Source organism: Coturnix japonica, unplaced genomic scaffold (assembly GCF_054131305.1).
Source record: "Coturnix japonica strain WE unplaced genomic scaffold, WE-NBRP24 Scf043, whole genome shotgun sequence".
Lineage (NCBI taxonomy): Eukaryota > Metazoa > Chordata > Aves > Galliformes > Phasianidae > Coturnix > Coturnix japonica.
In genome coordinates, this window is record NW_028188946.1 from 836,383 (window position 1) to 853,362 (window position 16,980).

At 49.6% G+C, this 16,980-nt stretch overlaps 1 protein-coding gene across 50 annotated transcripts in view; it reads left to right on the top strand.

The window, feature by feature from the left end:
* SCRIB (scribble planar cell polarity protein) overlaps positions 1-16,980 on the top strand; it is an 86,331-nt gene that overhangs the window by 61,802 nt on the left and 7,549 nt on the right. For 8 of the 50 annotated variants that reach the window (XM_085531522.1, XM_085531515.1, XM_085531523.1 and 5 more), the window contains 12 exons: positions 1,925-1,963; positions 2,489-2,530; positions 3,313-3,441; positions 4,501-4,608; positions 5,634-5,793; positions 7,387-7,555; positions 9,007-9,096; positions 9,524-9,712; positions 14,521-14,685; positions 15,359-15,498; positions 15,867-15,904; positions 16,631-16,705. In XM_085531522.1, coding sequence (XP_085387648.1) covers positions 1,925-1,963; positions 2,489-2,530; positions 3,313-3,441; positions 4,501-4,608; positions 5,634-5,793; positions 7,387-7,555; positions 9,007-9,096; positions 9,524-9,712; positions 14,521-14,685; positions 15,359-15,498; positions 15,867-15,904; positions 16,631-16,705 — 1,344 coding nt within the window. The remainder of the gene's footprint in view (positions 1-1,924; positions 1,964-2,488; positions 2,531-3,312; positions 3,442-4,500; positions 4,609-5,633; positions 5,794-7,386; positions 7,556-9,006; positions 9,097-9,523; positions 9,713-14,520; positions 14,686-15,358; positions 15,499-15,866; positions 15,905-16,630; positions 16,706-16,980) is intronic. The other 42 variants (XM_085531518.1, XM_085531525.1, XM_085531529.1 and 39 more) reach the window with 15 other exon arrangements.

A 16,980-nucleotide genomic window follows, 5' to 3' on the forward strand; every position in this document is an offset into this window, starting at 1 on the left:
TTTTGAAATGAAAGGCTCTGAAGTGGATGTCAAAGTTTTCCCTTCACAGACATTCTGTGTTACTGGGGTTGCATTATGATCTGCAGTGAAGTGAAGACTGAGCTGTCTACTCTGTCCTCAGTTATTTTGCATCTGGGAGTGTGGCTGCTCTCCAACTATTGGGACCAAACAGCTCTGGCAGTTTCCTGGTCTTTGGCTGAGCCGTTCCAGCAATCTGAGCTTGACAAAATTGAACTGCCTTTTGTGCTCAGTTAATTTTGAACCAGCTTGGTGAGGTGAATTGCATCATCTTGGGGTGAGGTGACCATTAACACTGACAGTAGTAAGAGTCAGGAATAAGAGGCAAGAGCACGTGGCTGAGAGTAGTGATGGAACACCAGAGCTGTCGTGGGCAATAGTTCACTCCATCTTCTGTTGCTTCCTTATGCTGTCTTGCATCTCCTTCAGTTCTTAGGTCCTTAAAGTCAGGTGAGCACCAGGGGCACAGTAAAAGACTGAGAGAAGGAATTATTCCTTATAGTAAAGCAGTGTCAATGCATTCTCTTCCAGCTCCTTCCATTTGCTTTTTTGACAGCAGATGTGTGCTCAGAGGTGCATTTTGAGCCCTTTGCCTGTAAGTTTTGCTTTGACCACAGATGTCAGCTTTCTCTGAGTTTAGGGTCCTTCCATCTGGAGGTATTCTTGAGGTGAGGATGATACTCCTCATTATGCAGCGGGCAGAGATCTAGATCTTCACTGGCTTCATCCTTAGGCTCAGCTTTTGATTGAGGAAAGCATGGGTCTCTCTTTTCCTAGCAGTGACTGTTAGATAGGGGAACCTTTCCAAGTAAAACCATTCACTCCTTCCTCCTTGACTTCTGAGAATAAAACAGATCTAACTGTGTTCTACAGAGCTCGGAGCATCCCAGGAGCATTTCTGCAGGTGCAGGCCTTTCCCTGCCCAGTTTTAAGTTGGATCTCCCCATTACGTAGCAGTAGCTGTAAGTTATATTCTATCATTTCAGGGTTTTTGTGCCGTCAGTTCCCTGTGCCTCAACTGAACCATTTTGAATAATCTCTCCAGCTTTTCTCTTGCTTTCCTGTGTTCAGAGCTGTGTATGGCTGGAGAGACTCTGTTTATTTCTTAAAACATTTATGACTGTCTCTTGAGTTTGTCATTCATTTTAGACTCTTAAGGGTCTTTGGAAAGCTTTTCCCACTGCTTTGAGTTCTGAGATCCGATCTTTGCATCGTTTTGGCAGCCTTTTTTTCCTTCCTTCTTCTGTGGCTGTTAGGAAGTAGAGACTTGGGCTCTTGTTTCCCAAGGTGCCGTGGTGTCACAGTGCTGAGCCATTAACCTTGCCAGTGGCACTCTCCTCCCATCTCCTATTTTATCTGTGTTTTCTGTTGCACACGTGTGATTTAATGCTTCTGAATCAGAGCCTTGTACAACAGTCTCTGCATATCAGGTGAGATGATAGCAGGAAGAATTAGTTCTTGAACAGTGAATGTTTTGCAGAATGTAAGAGGTCCCCCAGATGTTACTAAAGGACGTAGGACAATCACTGCGTTGTCCTGCACGTGCCGTGGGGTTGCACTCAAGATGATCAGTTCCACGACCTCCCTTGATACTGAGGTCAGGCTGAAGGGCTGTATTTCCCTGGAGTCCTTTGTCCCGAGGCGCAGTAGCGTTGCCTGGACTTGGTTCCTGCGCGGTATGAAGAGGAAGGAGCTGTTTGCAGTGGGTTTGGGCGTGCAGTGGTTCTTCCTCCATGTCTGACAGCAGAGGTGGGCAGTGAGCCTTCCCCTGCAGCAGGGAGCCGTGTGGGCAGTGGTAGCACTGGGTGAGGGCATCCTGTGTGCTGGGGAAGCTCCCAGCCTCACGCGGGAACGCTGGTCTCTCCGTTTTCTCTCCATTCTCTCCCCTGGTGTTTCCCCCCTGCAGATGCCCGCAGCTGCTCGGCCAGGCAGGGAGACACGCTTTGTAAGTGCCCATTGGTGTGCAGTGTGCGCTGCTGCTCCGTGCTGCTCCCACCTGGCCCTGCTGCTCGCTTCCTTTACCTCCGTGCTCCCCGGCTCGTGGGGTGCCCCACAGCTTGCTGCAGAGCAGTGCCAGGCAGCTGCCGAAGCACAGAGGCTGCTCCCTGCTCCTTCTGCTGAGATGGCCAAGAAGCTGCAGTGCTGTTGACTTTGCTCGAGTGCAGGGGATGCAAAGAGGGGCCACGATCAGCCGAGCTGGAGGAGAAGTGGAGAGGGTGGGGGTTAACGTGTGGGGAAGCACAGGGAGTTGTGAGTGCCTTCTTGCAGGGGAACTCAGAGAAGCTGCTCTTTGAGCTGCTCCCCACGCGGACAATGCACTGCAGGGGCTGATGTGGGACTTGAGAGCTTTGTGCTGTATGGGAAGGAGGGCAGGGAGAAAGAGTTTTGTAAGTCTGTTTTTGGATGGAGAAGGGTTAGTTGGAGGGTTTCATTATGGACTCCACATTGACATTTCTGTTTCTGCTTTCAGGCTTCCATTAATTTCATAGCATCGCAGGATGACAGCAGATCAGTAAGTATATCTGCTCTGAGACCTTGCAGTAGTGCCCCCTGTGTATTCTCCAGCACGTAAGGCTTGCCTCTTCCTCCTGTGTGTGCTCACTTCTGGCCTGGTTGGAAGTAAGACAGCCAACAGTGTTGGCTCTGTGTTCTCTCTCTCAGTGTCCCTCCAGGTTTGAACAAATGCACTGTCTTCAGTACTCCTACACTGAAAACTCCATGTCAATGCTTATAGCTTTTATTCCTGCTTACATTAGCAGTTTGCTCTCATGGGTTTTTATGGCCAGTTCTGCTTCTGGTCCCTTTAGGTATTTGGAGTTTTGTTCACTTCCACACAGCGCCCAGCACTGATGGCATCTCAGTCTCCTGTCTCCACTCTTTGTTCCTCTCTGTCTGCATTCCTGATTGGGGGCCTTGCTGGTGTTCTGTTCACTGCCCCATAACTTCTGCCAGTACCCATTCCTGGCTGATGCTTCCCAGCTGCGTCTCCCCTTCATGCTGCTTACGTTCCCCAAGCTCTGACATATCTGTGCCATTCCCCGCTGACCGCTGCAGCTGCCATTCCAGTGGCAGGCTCTCCCTTGTGACTTGGGCTCCACTTAACTCGTTGGTGTTGTTTTGCCTGAACCTGTTTGCTTCTCCAAATCCTTGCACCGGAGGCATGGCTTGGTGTTTGGTGTTTGCTGCAGTATCTCTCCTTCCCAAGGATGCACCTCGCTGCCCTGACTGCTCAACTCTCTTCTCTCCCTCTCTCTCTTCCTCTGCCTTTTCCCCCTCGCGTGGCACTGACACAAGCAGACCAAGCCAGGCGTCATTCAGCCTCTTTCTCGAGTGCGACAAAATGCAGCCTCGCATAACTCGGAGGACGGGGACAGCCCCAATCCCTTCCAGCAACCCGAGCCATGCTCCAGTGTCCAGAGCTCTGTAAGTGGCCGCAGTTCCTTCTCATTCAGCCTGTCCTAGGCTGCTCCACTGACACTTAGAGATATGCTGAGGTGTGAAACCTTGTCAGTCAGCACCTTGAACGTGGAGCAAAAGCCAATGTCATCTGTAGTGAGTTTGGTGATACGCAAAATGATTGGTTTTCTTTCAGAGATTCTCATTCTCAGGGCTGTATGTTGATGGGAGAGAAGGATTTGTGTCTTTTGGTCTTAGCCTGGGTAAGAATTGCCGCTGCATACTTGTAGAATAGCCCTTCTCTTCTTATTGGAGCCTGTATGGATTTATACCAGGTCAGAAGTACAGCAGCCACTGGGGAAGAAGGAAAACACAGGGAAAAAAGGAACTTTCCAATGAGGAAGGTTCTGTTAGTCAGAATCACTGGATAAGGAATAAGGCCAACGCTTCTCTCTCATTTCCCAGCAGACTGAACTTGTCTTTTTCAGTCCAAAGGAGAGCTCTAGAGTCAACCATACGTCACTGTATTCCAGCCCCAAAAGCCCATCGATTCAGATGGGTGTGTGCTCATTGAACTGGGTGCAAATCCTTCAGCACCATGACAATTTTTGGCCCCACGGCCAAGAGATCGGTCACAAAATTCAGGTGAAGCTGGTGAGGATTTGCTCCTCCAGAACCAACATTCCTCCACCAGCCAAGAAGTGAAATGGGGCTGTGATGCTTGTGCTGCTGTACACAGCACGTGCACAGTGCACCACTCTCCTTTCTGCATGAGGCCGCAGTAGTTGTCCCTTCCATATGGCACTGCTCAGGCTTTATGGGGTTCCCTTCCATATGGCACTGCTCAGGCTTTATGGGGTTCCCTTCCATATGGCACTGCTCAGGCTTTATGGGGTTCCCTTCCATATGGCACTGCTCAGGCTTTATGGGGTTCCCTTCCATATGGCACTGCTCAGGCTTTATGGGGTTCCCTTCCATATGGCACTGCTCAGGCTTTATGGGGTGGGGATTTTGAAGTGTTTCCCCTACACTTTGATTTTGTTTATAGCAACTGTGATTTTGTTTATGTTGTTTTTGTCGCCGTAGCCAAAGCCACCGTCACCACCCTCTCCCGATGAGATTCCCATCAATGTCAAGCAAGCATACAAGACTTTTGCAGCCGTGCCCTTGTCACACCCTCTGCTCGAGACGCAGGTAACTGCTGCTGGTTGGGGGCAGCATCACCCAAACAGTGGAACACAGAGAGAAGATGGAGCATTGCAAATGAGGGTAGGAAGGAGACAGAGAGCAACTAGTTTATCCCAGACAGACCAGCTCTGAGGGATGGATGTGCAGTGGTCTCATTGGAATTTGGTGCCTGCTCACACTGCAGGTGGTCACCATGCAGAGACCTGCCCATAAAGTGATGAAACCGTGTTGGTTTTCATAGCACTGCTCCCCCAGAGCATTAGGGTGCTTTGTCTTAACCTTGTTCTGATACAAAGAGACCCACTGAACTTCCAAGCCACAAGGCTGGGCTGCATCTGCTCTAAGAGCATCCTGGTTCGAGGTGAGGCTGAAGTTGAAGGTGGTCTCTTTTCTCTCCTCCCGTGATTCATTTTTATTTATTTCTATAACTAAAAAACAGTCTTATATGTAATAATTCTTGGCAGTTCTCATTTTGCCCTTACAATTCCTGATTTCTGGTTCACAAAGGGATTTTGTGAATCCATTTCTTTAACTCCCTGTAGTTCTGTTCTTCTGATATTCTGTTATTTATTCTGTTAAGCATGGATTTGTTTTCTTGATAGTGAAGCTTCCACTTCTTAGAATTAAATTTGAGGTAAATTTGCCATTCCACCAAGTGATGTCCCCGACTGTTGCAGTTGATGTGACATCAGTGACCCGTGGTTGTGGGGAAGGAGTGATGGCAGAAAACCATCCTATTAGTGTGTCCCCATTTCTCAGCATCCTTGGGGATGGCCTGGTCAGACCAGCACAGAGAAACCCAAACCTGCCCCAGAGGTGAGGTCTGATGGCTGGAGCAGGAGCTGGGACAGCACTTCAGAGAGGATTCAGGCCTTTGGGACTGTGGATATAGAGAAAGGATCCCAGTGCAGGCACATGGGGGGGCTGGGGAAGGGGAAAAGGGTGCTATGGAATACCCAGCTAAGGCATAGGGCTCATGTTGGGGCTTGGCTTGGTTGCTGTGTGAGTGATGCCATTGTGGATCTTCACAGGTGCCATCGCAGAGCGGACTGCACAGCCCTGAGCAGCGATCCTTCCGTGAGAGGCAGAAATACTTCGAAGTGGAGGTGAAGCAGCAGCAGGTGGATAAACCTCCCAAACGTGTCTCCTTGGTGGGAGAAGATGACCTGAAGAAAATGAAGGAAGAGGAAGGTATGCTTCGTTCTGGGTAGGGAAATTTGGCCTGTGAAGTGAAGGAAGCCACCTTCAGAATGCACACGCTGGGAATCCAACACCTGCAAAAGCTTGTAGGTGGTAATTAATAGTTAAAGAGTCATTAGGATTGGAAAAGACCTTTTGGGTTGCCAATACACCCCCAACCCATCCCCACCTTAACCATTAATCACGTCCCCAAGTACCACACCTCCATGGTTCTGGAGCACCTCCACTCCCACACCTCCCTGGGCAGCTGTGATTCAATACCTGACCACTCACTCTTTCAGACAATTAATTTTTCATAGCATCAAACCTGAACCTCCCCTGGCACAGCTTGAGGCCACCACCTCCTATAGCGGGGAACTGGAGTTGATCTTTAGGGTCCCTTTCAGCCTCAGTTGTTATGTGATTCTGTAAGGCCTGGTAATTGCTCGATGTAGGTGAACATTAAGGATTGTATTGGCTGCTGTGCTGTTACTGTGTGGACAGGTGGTGGTGCTACAGGGTCAGGGTTTCCTGGAATTCATAAACACTTTAATACAATCTTACAGAGCTACTGCACGTGGTGATGTTTCTTTATAAGCTGCCAGAGTTGATCAGCAGGAGATTATATCCCGGTGCAGCCCTGCATGGATGCAAACGGGATTCCCTGTGATATCCTTATGCAGGATGTGACAGAAGAGCTTTCCTTTCCTGCCGTACTGCTCTGATTTTGTGCAGTGCTTTCACAGGAGGGAAAATTGCTGCTGTAGTCTTTGGTTCATTTTCTTCCTGCTTGGAAATTGCTTTGAATGTCAGTGAGGAACTGCAGCAATTGGATTGAAAGGGGGTTTAGTGAAGTCTGGTCTCGTTCCCTAAGAAAATACAGGTGGGATTAAATTCCTGGCTGTGGGGGCTGTGACTCTGCTCCTCAAAAAGGCTGTAGGAGAATTCCTTTTGTAAATTGACTCTCATTCTGTATATAGCTGCTCTTCCTGCCTTCCCTCCCATATTCCCATTCAGAGGCTTTCTGTGAATTGGTGTGAAGCATTGGAAGCATTCTTAGTTTCATTTTAGTTTACAATTGAAGGTAAGAGTGAGCTGATAAGAGATATCGTAGCAGGTAGAAAGGAAGGTGAGGAAAAGAAGTTGTGTCTGTCCTTTGGAGTTTCTTTGATGTGGTGTGGCTGGAAGAATCACATCTCCAGCACGCAGAATGTTCTGGGTGCATCACATTCTTGACATACAAAGGTCGAGGTGGGAAGGAGAACTGCAAAGTTTCAGGTTTGAATTTGAGCTTGTTTTGAGACTTGCTGAGTGTGGTAGGTGGGGAGAGATGTCCCCTCTAATCACAAGAACCGGAATTAAAATAAAGAAGTCCACCTGAGGGAGAGATCCGCTGTGAGTAAGAGCAGGACTAAGAGAATGGGGTGGAGCTTTTGCATCTGAAGCATTCACAGAATTGGTGGAGTGGAGGAGAAACAAATGCTGTGTCAAGGAGAGGGCAGACTTAAAGCAACACAGGCTTGCAGGGATGGTGACCACGAGGTCCTGCCTGGAGATTTAATGGAGTTTAATGCAGTGTCAGATGAATCTGTCTTGTTTTGGCAGCTCGAAAACTGCAGCAGAAACGCACCCTTCTGTTGGAGGAAGAAGCAGAAGAGGACGAGATGGTAAAACAAGTGCCTGAGATGAGCATGCAGTCCACTGTCATCATTGAAGGAGTCGAGTACAAGATTGAGAGGCTGAATGGAAGGAGCAGCCAGGCTCCAGCAACTCGGTAAGGCTGTGGAGCAGCATCTCAGTGCTGCTCACGTGTGTCAGCATCAGTGATGGTCAGGGAGGGGGGCTGGACATCACCTTCTCCTGGATGTAAGAACGTCCCACGTGCAGTTCTGTTTTCAGGTTTTCTTTTCAGGAGAACGCCTCCTTCAGCTCCGTGCTTGGGTACAGAAAGACACTGAGTTTTGGAGACAGGCAGCTCAGGAGCAGCCCTGGTGCTGAGCGTAGCTTTGCTCTTATAGGATTTTCTTCCTGGGCTTGTTCTACAGAACACTTTGGTGTTGCTTTTCTCATTCATGAGCTGGGGAACAAGAAAAGGCTTCTCATAAAACTCCAAATAAAAGTAAGGTTGCTTTAGAATAAAACTGCAGCGTCCACCTTTGAGCTCTGGCTGATTCTCCTCAGCCTTTGGTACTATTTTTGTCAGTCTGAGAGGCTGAGAACATTCGTACTGTCGCTTTCAGTCTCATTTCTTTCAGTTGTTTCTGGCCAGTCTCTTAGTGAATGAACACATGGAGACCTCCCACCTTCTGCACTGACCTTGTCCCATCAGAGGGCAGCTCTGAGGAAGGGCAGCAAATGAGTGCAAACCAACTGCTTGGCTTGATGGGAAGCCCTGCTTATCCCCCCCTCCTCCCATACTGAAAAGTGGGAATTTACAGGACTGCAAGGCTGGTTCCATTGGGTTACTTTGCTCAGCCGACAGTGAATTTAGCACTGGAAAGCTCTGAGGATGAGTCCAGCTTTCAGCTCCCAGTTCTTATCTGTGCAGAGATAGGCAGCCTCACATAGAGGACTTCCAGTTGCTTATTATTTATGCTTGGACAAAGGAGATGCAGTAGAATAGGCTGAATGGGTGCGGCTCGGAATATTTTTTCTTTTGTCATACTGAGACTGGAATTTAAGCAAAATAAACATGAGTAGTAAAAATGAAAGCTCAACTTCTATGAGCTTTCTGACTGCCAGCTGAGGCTCAGCAACTGGGGACTCCTCTACCTGTATAAAGCAGGATTGTTTGGCTTAGAGTCAGCTGGTGCGATGTGCAGCGGTTTGGTTATTGAGTGAACATATTCAATTTGTCAAGCAGCTGCGTGTAGAATGTCTGCTTAGAGAATCACTGCTTTGAGGTCACTCGGGATTTATCCCTGCCCCAAACATGCATTCACTAAAGGCTCAGGAGGATCAGCCTTTGGTAACAACATTCATGCATATCCAACATCAGCAAAGGAAAAGGCTGAGAGCAGCCAGGCTGTCCATCATGTAATGGGAGCTGGAGAGCATGAACTGTTACCAAATGAACAAGGAAATGCTTGTAGTAATGGGGAAAAAACGTTATGGGTTGTGTGTTCAAACTGGGCTGTGCTGGGTTCTGGGGTGTGGATCTATTCTGAACATTCCTTGGGGGTGCCAGCCTGTGGGACTGCTGGCTGATGTGCTCATCTGGTTTAGGTCCTCAGAGGTGAATGAGAACAACAGCTCACAGAGGAATTCACTGGAGGAAGGGATGAAGCCTGAACAGAGAACAAACTCCATGACTGGGTAAGTGGACGGGCAGCGTACTTGGCCCAGAGATGCCAGGTGATGGAGCACGGGGCTCCTGCTTTATAACAAATACAGAGTGTAAAAGGAAGGATTTTGTGGAGAAGATGAAGCTGTAATTGGAAAAAAACCAAACTTCTTAGCAGCAACTTACCTCCGTGTTTGTGTTATTCTTCCATCCCTCAAGATGAGAACCTTGGACCTGGTGGTGGTGCAGAACAGTGTCTGGGGGTGTTGGTCATCACCTTGAGAAGAGCAGGCAGTATTGATGTGGATGAGAAGAGCAGGCAGTATTGATGTGGATGAGAAGAGCAGGCAGTATTGATGTGGATGAGAAGGGCAGGCAGTATTGATGTGGATGAGAAGGGCAGGCAGTATTGATGTGGATGAGGGCTGCCTGTTTCTCACTGCTTCTCTCTCTGCGCAGGTTGAGTCCGTTAAGTCTTGCAGCAGGGGACGCATTGGCCCCGGTGCGGACGGCCAAAGCGGAGCGGCGGCACCAGGAGAGACTGAGGATGCAGAGTCCTGAGCTCCTGAGCAGCCAAGAGAAGGAACTTTCCCCAGCAGAACGTCGTGCTCTGGAGGCAGAGAAGCGAGCGATGTGGAGGGCAGCACGGTGAGACAGAAGGAGCTTCTCTGTTCCCTTTGCTAGGCCGGTTCAGGGATGAATCCAGGGTGTTCGAATGTGGAGCAAAGAAATTTCCCTATGCCATGTGTTTGCAGAGGTTGTAGTTGCACCTTTCTTCCAGTCCAGCAATGCAGAGCATCCACTGCTTGGCTGAACTCGTCTGCTTCTGGCCAGCTACGTGAGTGAGGCGTCCCATATTCCAACTGTGTGTGCACAGACCCAAAGATAGCGGGGTTCTATGGAAAAGGAACAGTCCATACGCGTTTGTGTGACAGCAAATGCATCTCTTCCCCCCGCACACCATTCCCCACCTCTTTTGTAACATGAATGAGCAAGACGAGGGCATTTTTAGCCACACAAGCTGTATCGTGAGCTATGACAGAGTGGGTCAGCACTTGTTTTGAAAGAAAGAAAGCTTCCTGCTTCAGAGCTTTAGACTGGAGTCAGTCCAGGCCTTCACTGTGTAGTGTGATTCCTTTTAAAGAATTAGTCAAGCTGCTGCTATAACTGATTACAGCTTTCTTGTCTGCTACAAGAGCATTCAGGCACTCGGAATAAATCTGAGATGTTCATTTTGGGGAGGCTGAATGGGAGGTTTTAGAAGAACAGCCCAGCTAATGGCTCCCCTTTGCCAGACCGCTCAGTCGGATGCTGGAGGGATTGCTGTGCGTTCTGTTAACACCTAAAACCTTCATGTCTGAGGTGAGACGTGGATCGTGACGGTGCCACGTTCCTCTGGAGAGGCTCTGGGGATGAGGAGCTGTGTGGGGGCAGTTCTCAGTGGTGACTGTTGGCAGCTCTCCTGGAGCTTTTCAGAGGGCTCAGCTTCCCACTGTCACTTCATCGTACAGCAGGTCTGCTTATGGTTCTGCTTATGCTTACTTAGAGCTGTGCTGAGCTAAGGTTTGCAGTTACTCAGGCTCTTTCCCTTTAGAAGAACACCTTCTTGGCATATTCCAGCTCCGTTGCTGTGATTCCTCTGCCTGGTCTGTCTCAGCTGTTGCTTTTCTCTCTGAAGCATTGCTTTAACTTCATTGCAGTGCTCTGCAGTGTCAGGGGGCTGATCAGCTCACAGGAAAGCCCACCTGTTAGACTAAACCTCCACCTGGAAGAGCAATTTCTGATCTCTCACAGCACCTCTGTTACACCTTTGAAGCTGGCACTGCTCTGAGTGGTTTTAGGTGACCTCCCGAGCTCCTTTCCAACCTGAGTGAATCTGCCCTTGGCGATCTCTGCTTTGCCTGCACCCCAGCCATGGGGATGCCTACAGACAGGCACAGCAGCGACCACAGGTCAGGCAGGATTGTTTCCTCCCTGGGCTGTTGATTCAGATGCTGTAGGATTCTGATGCTTCTCCGACTGGCTGAATGTTCTGCTGTCTGTGGCAGCCCGCTCCTGTTCCAGCTGATGTTATTCCTGCTGTTTCCTTGTCACGGCTTTTCAGGAGGCATCGTTTGCATATGAAAGTTCTGTATTTTCACATTAATCCAGGGATAACCGTTTACCAAAAAGGGTAAGGAAGAGTGTTTGTCAACAGTTCTTGCCGTAATAGAGGCACTGGCCTTTTATTACAGGATGAGAAGCTGGGTGGGTGTCACAGAACCAGTTAAAGAGTCATAGAATCATGGGATCCTTAGAGTTGGAAGGGACCTTTAAAGGCCATCTGGTCCAGCTCCCAGTGAACGTTAAGTACATTAAAAACTACATGAATACGGCACTGTTTAGATATCACAGACACATTTGGAGAAGGCATTTTCTGTAGAGCTGCTGCTCATGTTTGGTGTCCTAAAAAAACAAACTAAAAAATGACCGTGCCAACCTCCACTGTTGTATTTGCTCCAACAAAACAGATGTTGGGTGCTGTGCTTCCCCACCTGGAATCCAGCATCACTCTGCTTTGAGAAGTGGAGGGGACTGATCTGCCATCGCTTCCCAGGCTGAATGCTGGGCTGTTCTCTCCTTCATTCCTGCACGTCCTGCGTGTCTTTCCTCAGGTGATGGGGAAGGCTCTGTCAGCTCTGATCTCTCCTAAGCCTGAACATCAGCATGTCCAAGGAATGCTATAACAAAACCCTTGTTTGTGATAGATAGAAGTGGAGAAGTATGACAGAGCCAACGCAAGGACTCTGCTCATAGCAGTGAATGCATGCTGGCTGCTCAGGAGCGTGTCCTTACCTGAGCTTGCTGATGCCAGCAGATAAAGAAGTCTGAAAAGTGCTGTGATGCTGTAGGAGAGTTTGTGAGTGTGGAATATGGAGCATTGAGAAGAGTTTATTTGTCCATGGCGGGCAGAATAGAGATCAGTGTGTTCTCAATCTTCAGTCTCTTTCCTTTTAAACATGGTGTTTTGTTTTGTATTTTTTTAAGCTGGTGAAGGGAAAGCCTATTAGAGCCAAGGGAAAATAAGGGCCAAGAAGCCCTTTGCAGCTGCCCTGCTTTTCAGTTTCTCACTCGTCAGATTCATTGTTCAGTTGATAAGTTCTGCAGACCAGCTTCTCAGCTTCATTTTGCTTCTGGTAGCAAGGTGGATTTTTAATTCAGCTCCCAGAGAAGCGTCTGCTGTTCCTTGGGTGGTGTTAAGGCCTGACTTGGCGGCAGTGGCAGGGATCAGTCAGCACAGTGAGCTCCTCCAGGCCCAGGACAGACTGTCCCTAAGGCCACAGACCTCACAACTGTGGTCATCTCAGGAGCCATCTCCTGTCCCTGCTGCATCGTGGTGACGTGGTGGCAGCCAGGACTCACGTCGTGTTTCCCCCATGCAGCCCCACATGTGCCGTGTGGGGAGGATTGCCTTGCAGGCGGGGCTGCAGCCTCACTAACCTGTATTTTCTTTAAGTGCATGATTTTATTACTTTCTTTCTAATCTTCTATCTTCTGCTTCTTTCCAGTTCTCTGGTCTGTGTGCTGTCACTTGTGACCCCATCAACTCGCACCACCTTGGGCTTTCCCTTTCCTCCCTGTGTCATCAGTGCCCTGCCAGGACATGCGATGCCCCCCACCACCACACACCCACTCCCCATCCTCTGCTGGGAGAGACGCGGGAGGACACGTCCTACATGGGTGTTCTCAGCTCACACAGATACTGACATCTGTGCCCCAGGAAGGGTGTGACTGAGGGGGTATAGGCACATGTTGAGAAGGAGCAGCAGCCCAACAAGTTCTATGTGCATCCCTCTGGTTTTCCCAGTGTGGAAATGCTCCTTTGTGGATGCACTCAGCTCTGAGATTGCATGTGTTCTGGGGCCTGTGGCAAACAGACCCTACACAGCGTGCTTGTTCATTTTGCATCGGTTTGGCCTCACTTTGCCTGGTGTATGTGGGCTCCACAGTATTAGAAGGACATAAAAGCATGAGAATGTGCCCAAAGGAGGACGACAAAGTTGGTTAAAGGACCAGAGGGGAAAAAATTGGAGTGCATCCAGTGCAGGGCCACAGAGGTGATCAGAGGGCTGGAGCAACTGCTGTGAGGAAAGGTTGAGGGAACTGGGCTCGTTTAGCTTGGAGAAGAGAAGGCTCCAGGGAGACCTCATTGTGGCCTTCCTGTACTTGAAGGGATCTTATAAGCAAAAGGGGGACCAACTTTTTACACCGCCTGATAGTGACAGGATAAGGGGACACGGCTTTAAGCTAAAAGACGGGAGATTTAGTTCAGATGTTAGGAAGAAATCTTTCGCTCAGAGGGTGGTGAGGTGCTGGAACAGGATGCTCAGGGAAGTTATGGATGCCCCGTCTCGGGAGGCATTCGAGGCAGGGTTGGACAGAGCCTTGTGCAGCTTGATGTGGTGACTGGCAACTCTCCCCAAGGCAGGGGGATGGAACTAGATGATCTTTAAGGTCTCCTCCAACCTAAGCCATTCTGTGATTCTATGATATGTATGAGGAGCAGCCACTTAGACATTCTATTCTATGATTCTATGATATTCATTCTGTGATTCTATGATATGTATGAGGAGCAGCTTAGAGGAGAAAGAGGGGAGGCCTCATGGCAGCCTGCAGCTCATTCAGGGCAGCTCACAGCCAACTTAGGATCTCTTACAGGGCCCAAAGAGACAGCACGGAGCTGTGTTGGGAACAGGCTGGGGATTAGGGAAAGGTTCTGCACAGGAAGGTGGTGGTCTTGGAACAGCTCCCAGGGTGGTGGTCACGGTTCCAAGTCTGTCAGTAGTGCTGAAGAAGCATTTGGACAGTGCTCTTAGAGATGTGGTTTAACACTCACGTTGCCCTTCATGGAGTCAGGAGCTGGACTTGGTGCTCCTCGGTTCCTTCTGACTCAGTGTGCTCTGTGATCCCATTTTACAATGGCCAAACAAAGGCGCTAACAGATGGTCGGATATGTATAAGTGTGCAGTGTACATGGAGGTGATGAAGTGTGCATGCACACACATGCACTTATACGCTGTACTCCATCAGTCTGCTTTACACACGCACACACCTCTTTGCAGCCATTGCTGAGCCTTGTGAGTTGGTCTGCTGATGCTTCCAGTCCTCCCATCACATAAGGGGGGCCACCTCCAAACATGCAGGCTGTGAAATGAGCATTTCTGGGTGCATCATCCCAGGCTGCCCTCTGCAGGTTTGCTCCTTCTGCAGCAGTTGGTGTTGGGAAGGACCAGGTGTAGGAGCCTGTTGCAATCATAGCTGCTCCTTTCTCAGACATACATTTCTCCCTGCCAGGGTATGTTCCTGTATCTGTTTCTTTCTTTCCCTGTATTTGTCCGCTGTAATGTTCATTACCATCATCTCCTCTTCCTTCTCCTCTTCCTCTTCCTCCTCCTCCTCCTCCTCCTCCTCCTCAGATCCTCAACTCTTGAAGACAGTATTAAACAGTACGAGCAGGATCTGGCCAGGAAGCTGTACCAGTCCCGGCAATGGGCTCCTGCTCCCGGGGCCAGGCCGGCTCAGATGCCTAGTCCAGTGCAGAGTCACGCCTCGAGAACCCCTGGGTCAGGAACCCAATCCAGGTGTGCACAGCCCCACCCCTGCCAGCTGCATGCTCCGTCCTGTCTGTGTCCCCCATCCTAACACCGTGCTCCCAGCTGTGTCCTTGGAGGGGTAGGGAGGATTCAGTGGTGCTGGAGTTTATTCCCCTGAGGTACCACGGTCTGCTGGCAGTCAGTGGGGGTGATGATGGGGGGACACTGGTCTGTCTGGTTGGGTGGGAGCTGACGTCTCTGAGGGCCGAACCCCTCTTTTCTGAGGTGATTTGTAATGTCCCAGTGGCAGCAGAGGGATAAAGTGTGGTTTTAGAACACAGAGAAGAGTAAAGCCCTGAAAACTCAGCTACTCGTTGAGCCCTGGCAGTTCCCCTCCGTGTTCCTCAGTTTGAATTGCTCTCTGTCATACACGGCACCTCTGGGAAGGCCGGCAGCATCTCAGTGGGCTGATGCTGAGCTCCAGGCTCTGCTCAGCACACGTGACAACGTGTGCATTTCAGGACAGTAATGGCTGATGACAGCAAACCGAGCTGTTCTCTCCTGCTCTGAAAGTCTGTCTGCTATGGGGAACCAAGGGTTCATCTGGCTTTTCTACGCTCAGCCGGTTGACTGTGGTCCAGCTGCTGGGCACAGAAGAGGGCATTAATCTCTTACAGATAAAGCAATATCTGATGTCTTTTTCTCCTCCTTTCTGAGACAGGATGAAATCCCTTGAACAGGATGCTCTTAAAGCCCAAATGGTCATTGCCAAGTCCAAGGAGGGAAAGAAGCGCAGCACTCTGGAGCAGGTGACAGAGTCACCTTCACCCGTTCCTACCCCGTCGCCAACACCACTGGAAGGTAACGTACAGCAGCTTCGGAGGAAGAGACGATGCTTCTCCGGGTTAACTTGCTTGAATGCAGATATGCAGGATGCAGTTTCTCCATTCAGCTGAGCCTGGAAGGGCCTACGTGGGCACAGGACATTTCTCAGCACAGGAGATGTTCCTGACACACAGAAAACATCAGAGACCAAAGCACTGAAGTGGTGGTTCTGGGAAAGGAGAGCAGAGTTGAAAAGACAGGAAGGAGGCGTTTGTTTTGAAAGTGTCTGTTGTGAGCCTGGTCTTTTATCACACTTAAATAACTGCTGAATGGAAGGGACAGGGCTGTGTGTTGCATATTACACAGACGTTCAATAAAAAGTGTTTCTATCTCATCTTTTGCAGATTGCAGTCCCAGGAACGTCACTTCACCAGGAAGGCTGGTATGACACACTCTTTGCTTTTGTTCTCTTTGTAATCCTGGGGTTTCTCAGTTACTCACTTTGGGTGTGGATCGTGCATCTGGGCCATGAAGTCCCCATTTCAATGCTTAGCCTGAGGCAGAGCTGTGAGGAGGGCACTGCATGGAGCTCTGCCATTGACAGAGACAGCTCCTGTTTTACAAATATGCAGCCGTGTCTGTTCTCCATTTCTCTGTTTTGTTGTCTCCTCCTCAGGAGCATAAAACCAAAAACTTTAGCTGAAATCAGCATCTTACTTTCCTAAGTAAGTGCTGGATAAACCCAGCAGGACACTGTTGCAAAGAACTGAGAAAATTAGTACAGCAGAACGGTGGGATGCGGTTCTGCCCCAGGTCACACACTACAGCCAGCTCTGAATTAAGGGCCAGCTGTGCCGGAGCAGCCAGGAATCTTGTTCTTACCTGAGCTGCTGTGTACGTGCAGTTCACTGGAGCACGCTGTGTTTTCTGTGCAACCTGGAGCACCTGCCCTGACAGCAGGATGGACAAAGCACAGCATCCATCCATCCCAGTGTCCCCGGGATGCCCTTCTTTCCCAGAGGCCGGATCCAGACACCCCTGACACTAACCGTGAATGATGCTTTGCTCCTAACTCTCCATAGATCACCCAGCATGCTGCTGTGTGTCCATCCATTCCTCTCCCCTCACTCTCTCTTTTCTCTTTCTTCTCATTTACTGTCCCTTCTAGTCCATGTCTGAAAAGAAGTTTGACTACCGGGAATTTGCTGCTATTCCTTCCTCCAAACCTGTTTACGAAATCCAGGTATTCACTGCATGCTGAATTTCTGCCTGCTGTCGGATTGGTCAGGGCTTGATTTAGTGGAAGTGCTGCATATGAAGTGACGACCCTCATTGCAGAGGCTGAATGGAGTGAGGAAGTCCTCACCAGGACCCCCTCATGTTTGGGCAATGAGAGCTGGCCGTGCTGTTCTGGGGAGCCACTGGGGGCATTGGTCAGGTGTTAAAAAGTAGGTCCAGATGGTTTTGAAAGTGATGGCAAAGCCTTTGCAAATACAAAGCGACCACATCTTCACCTTA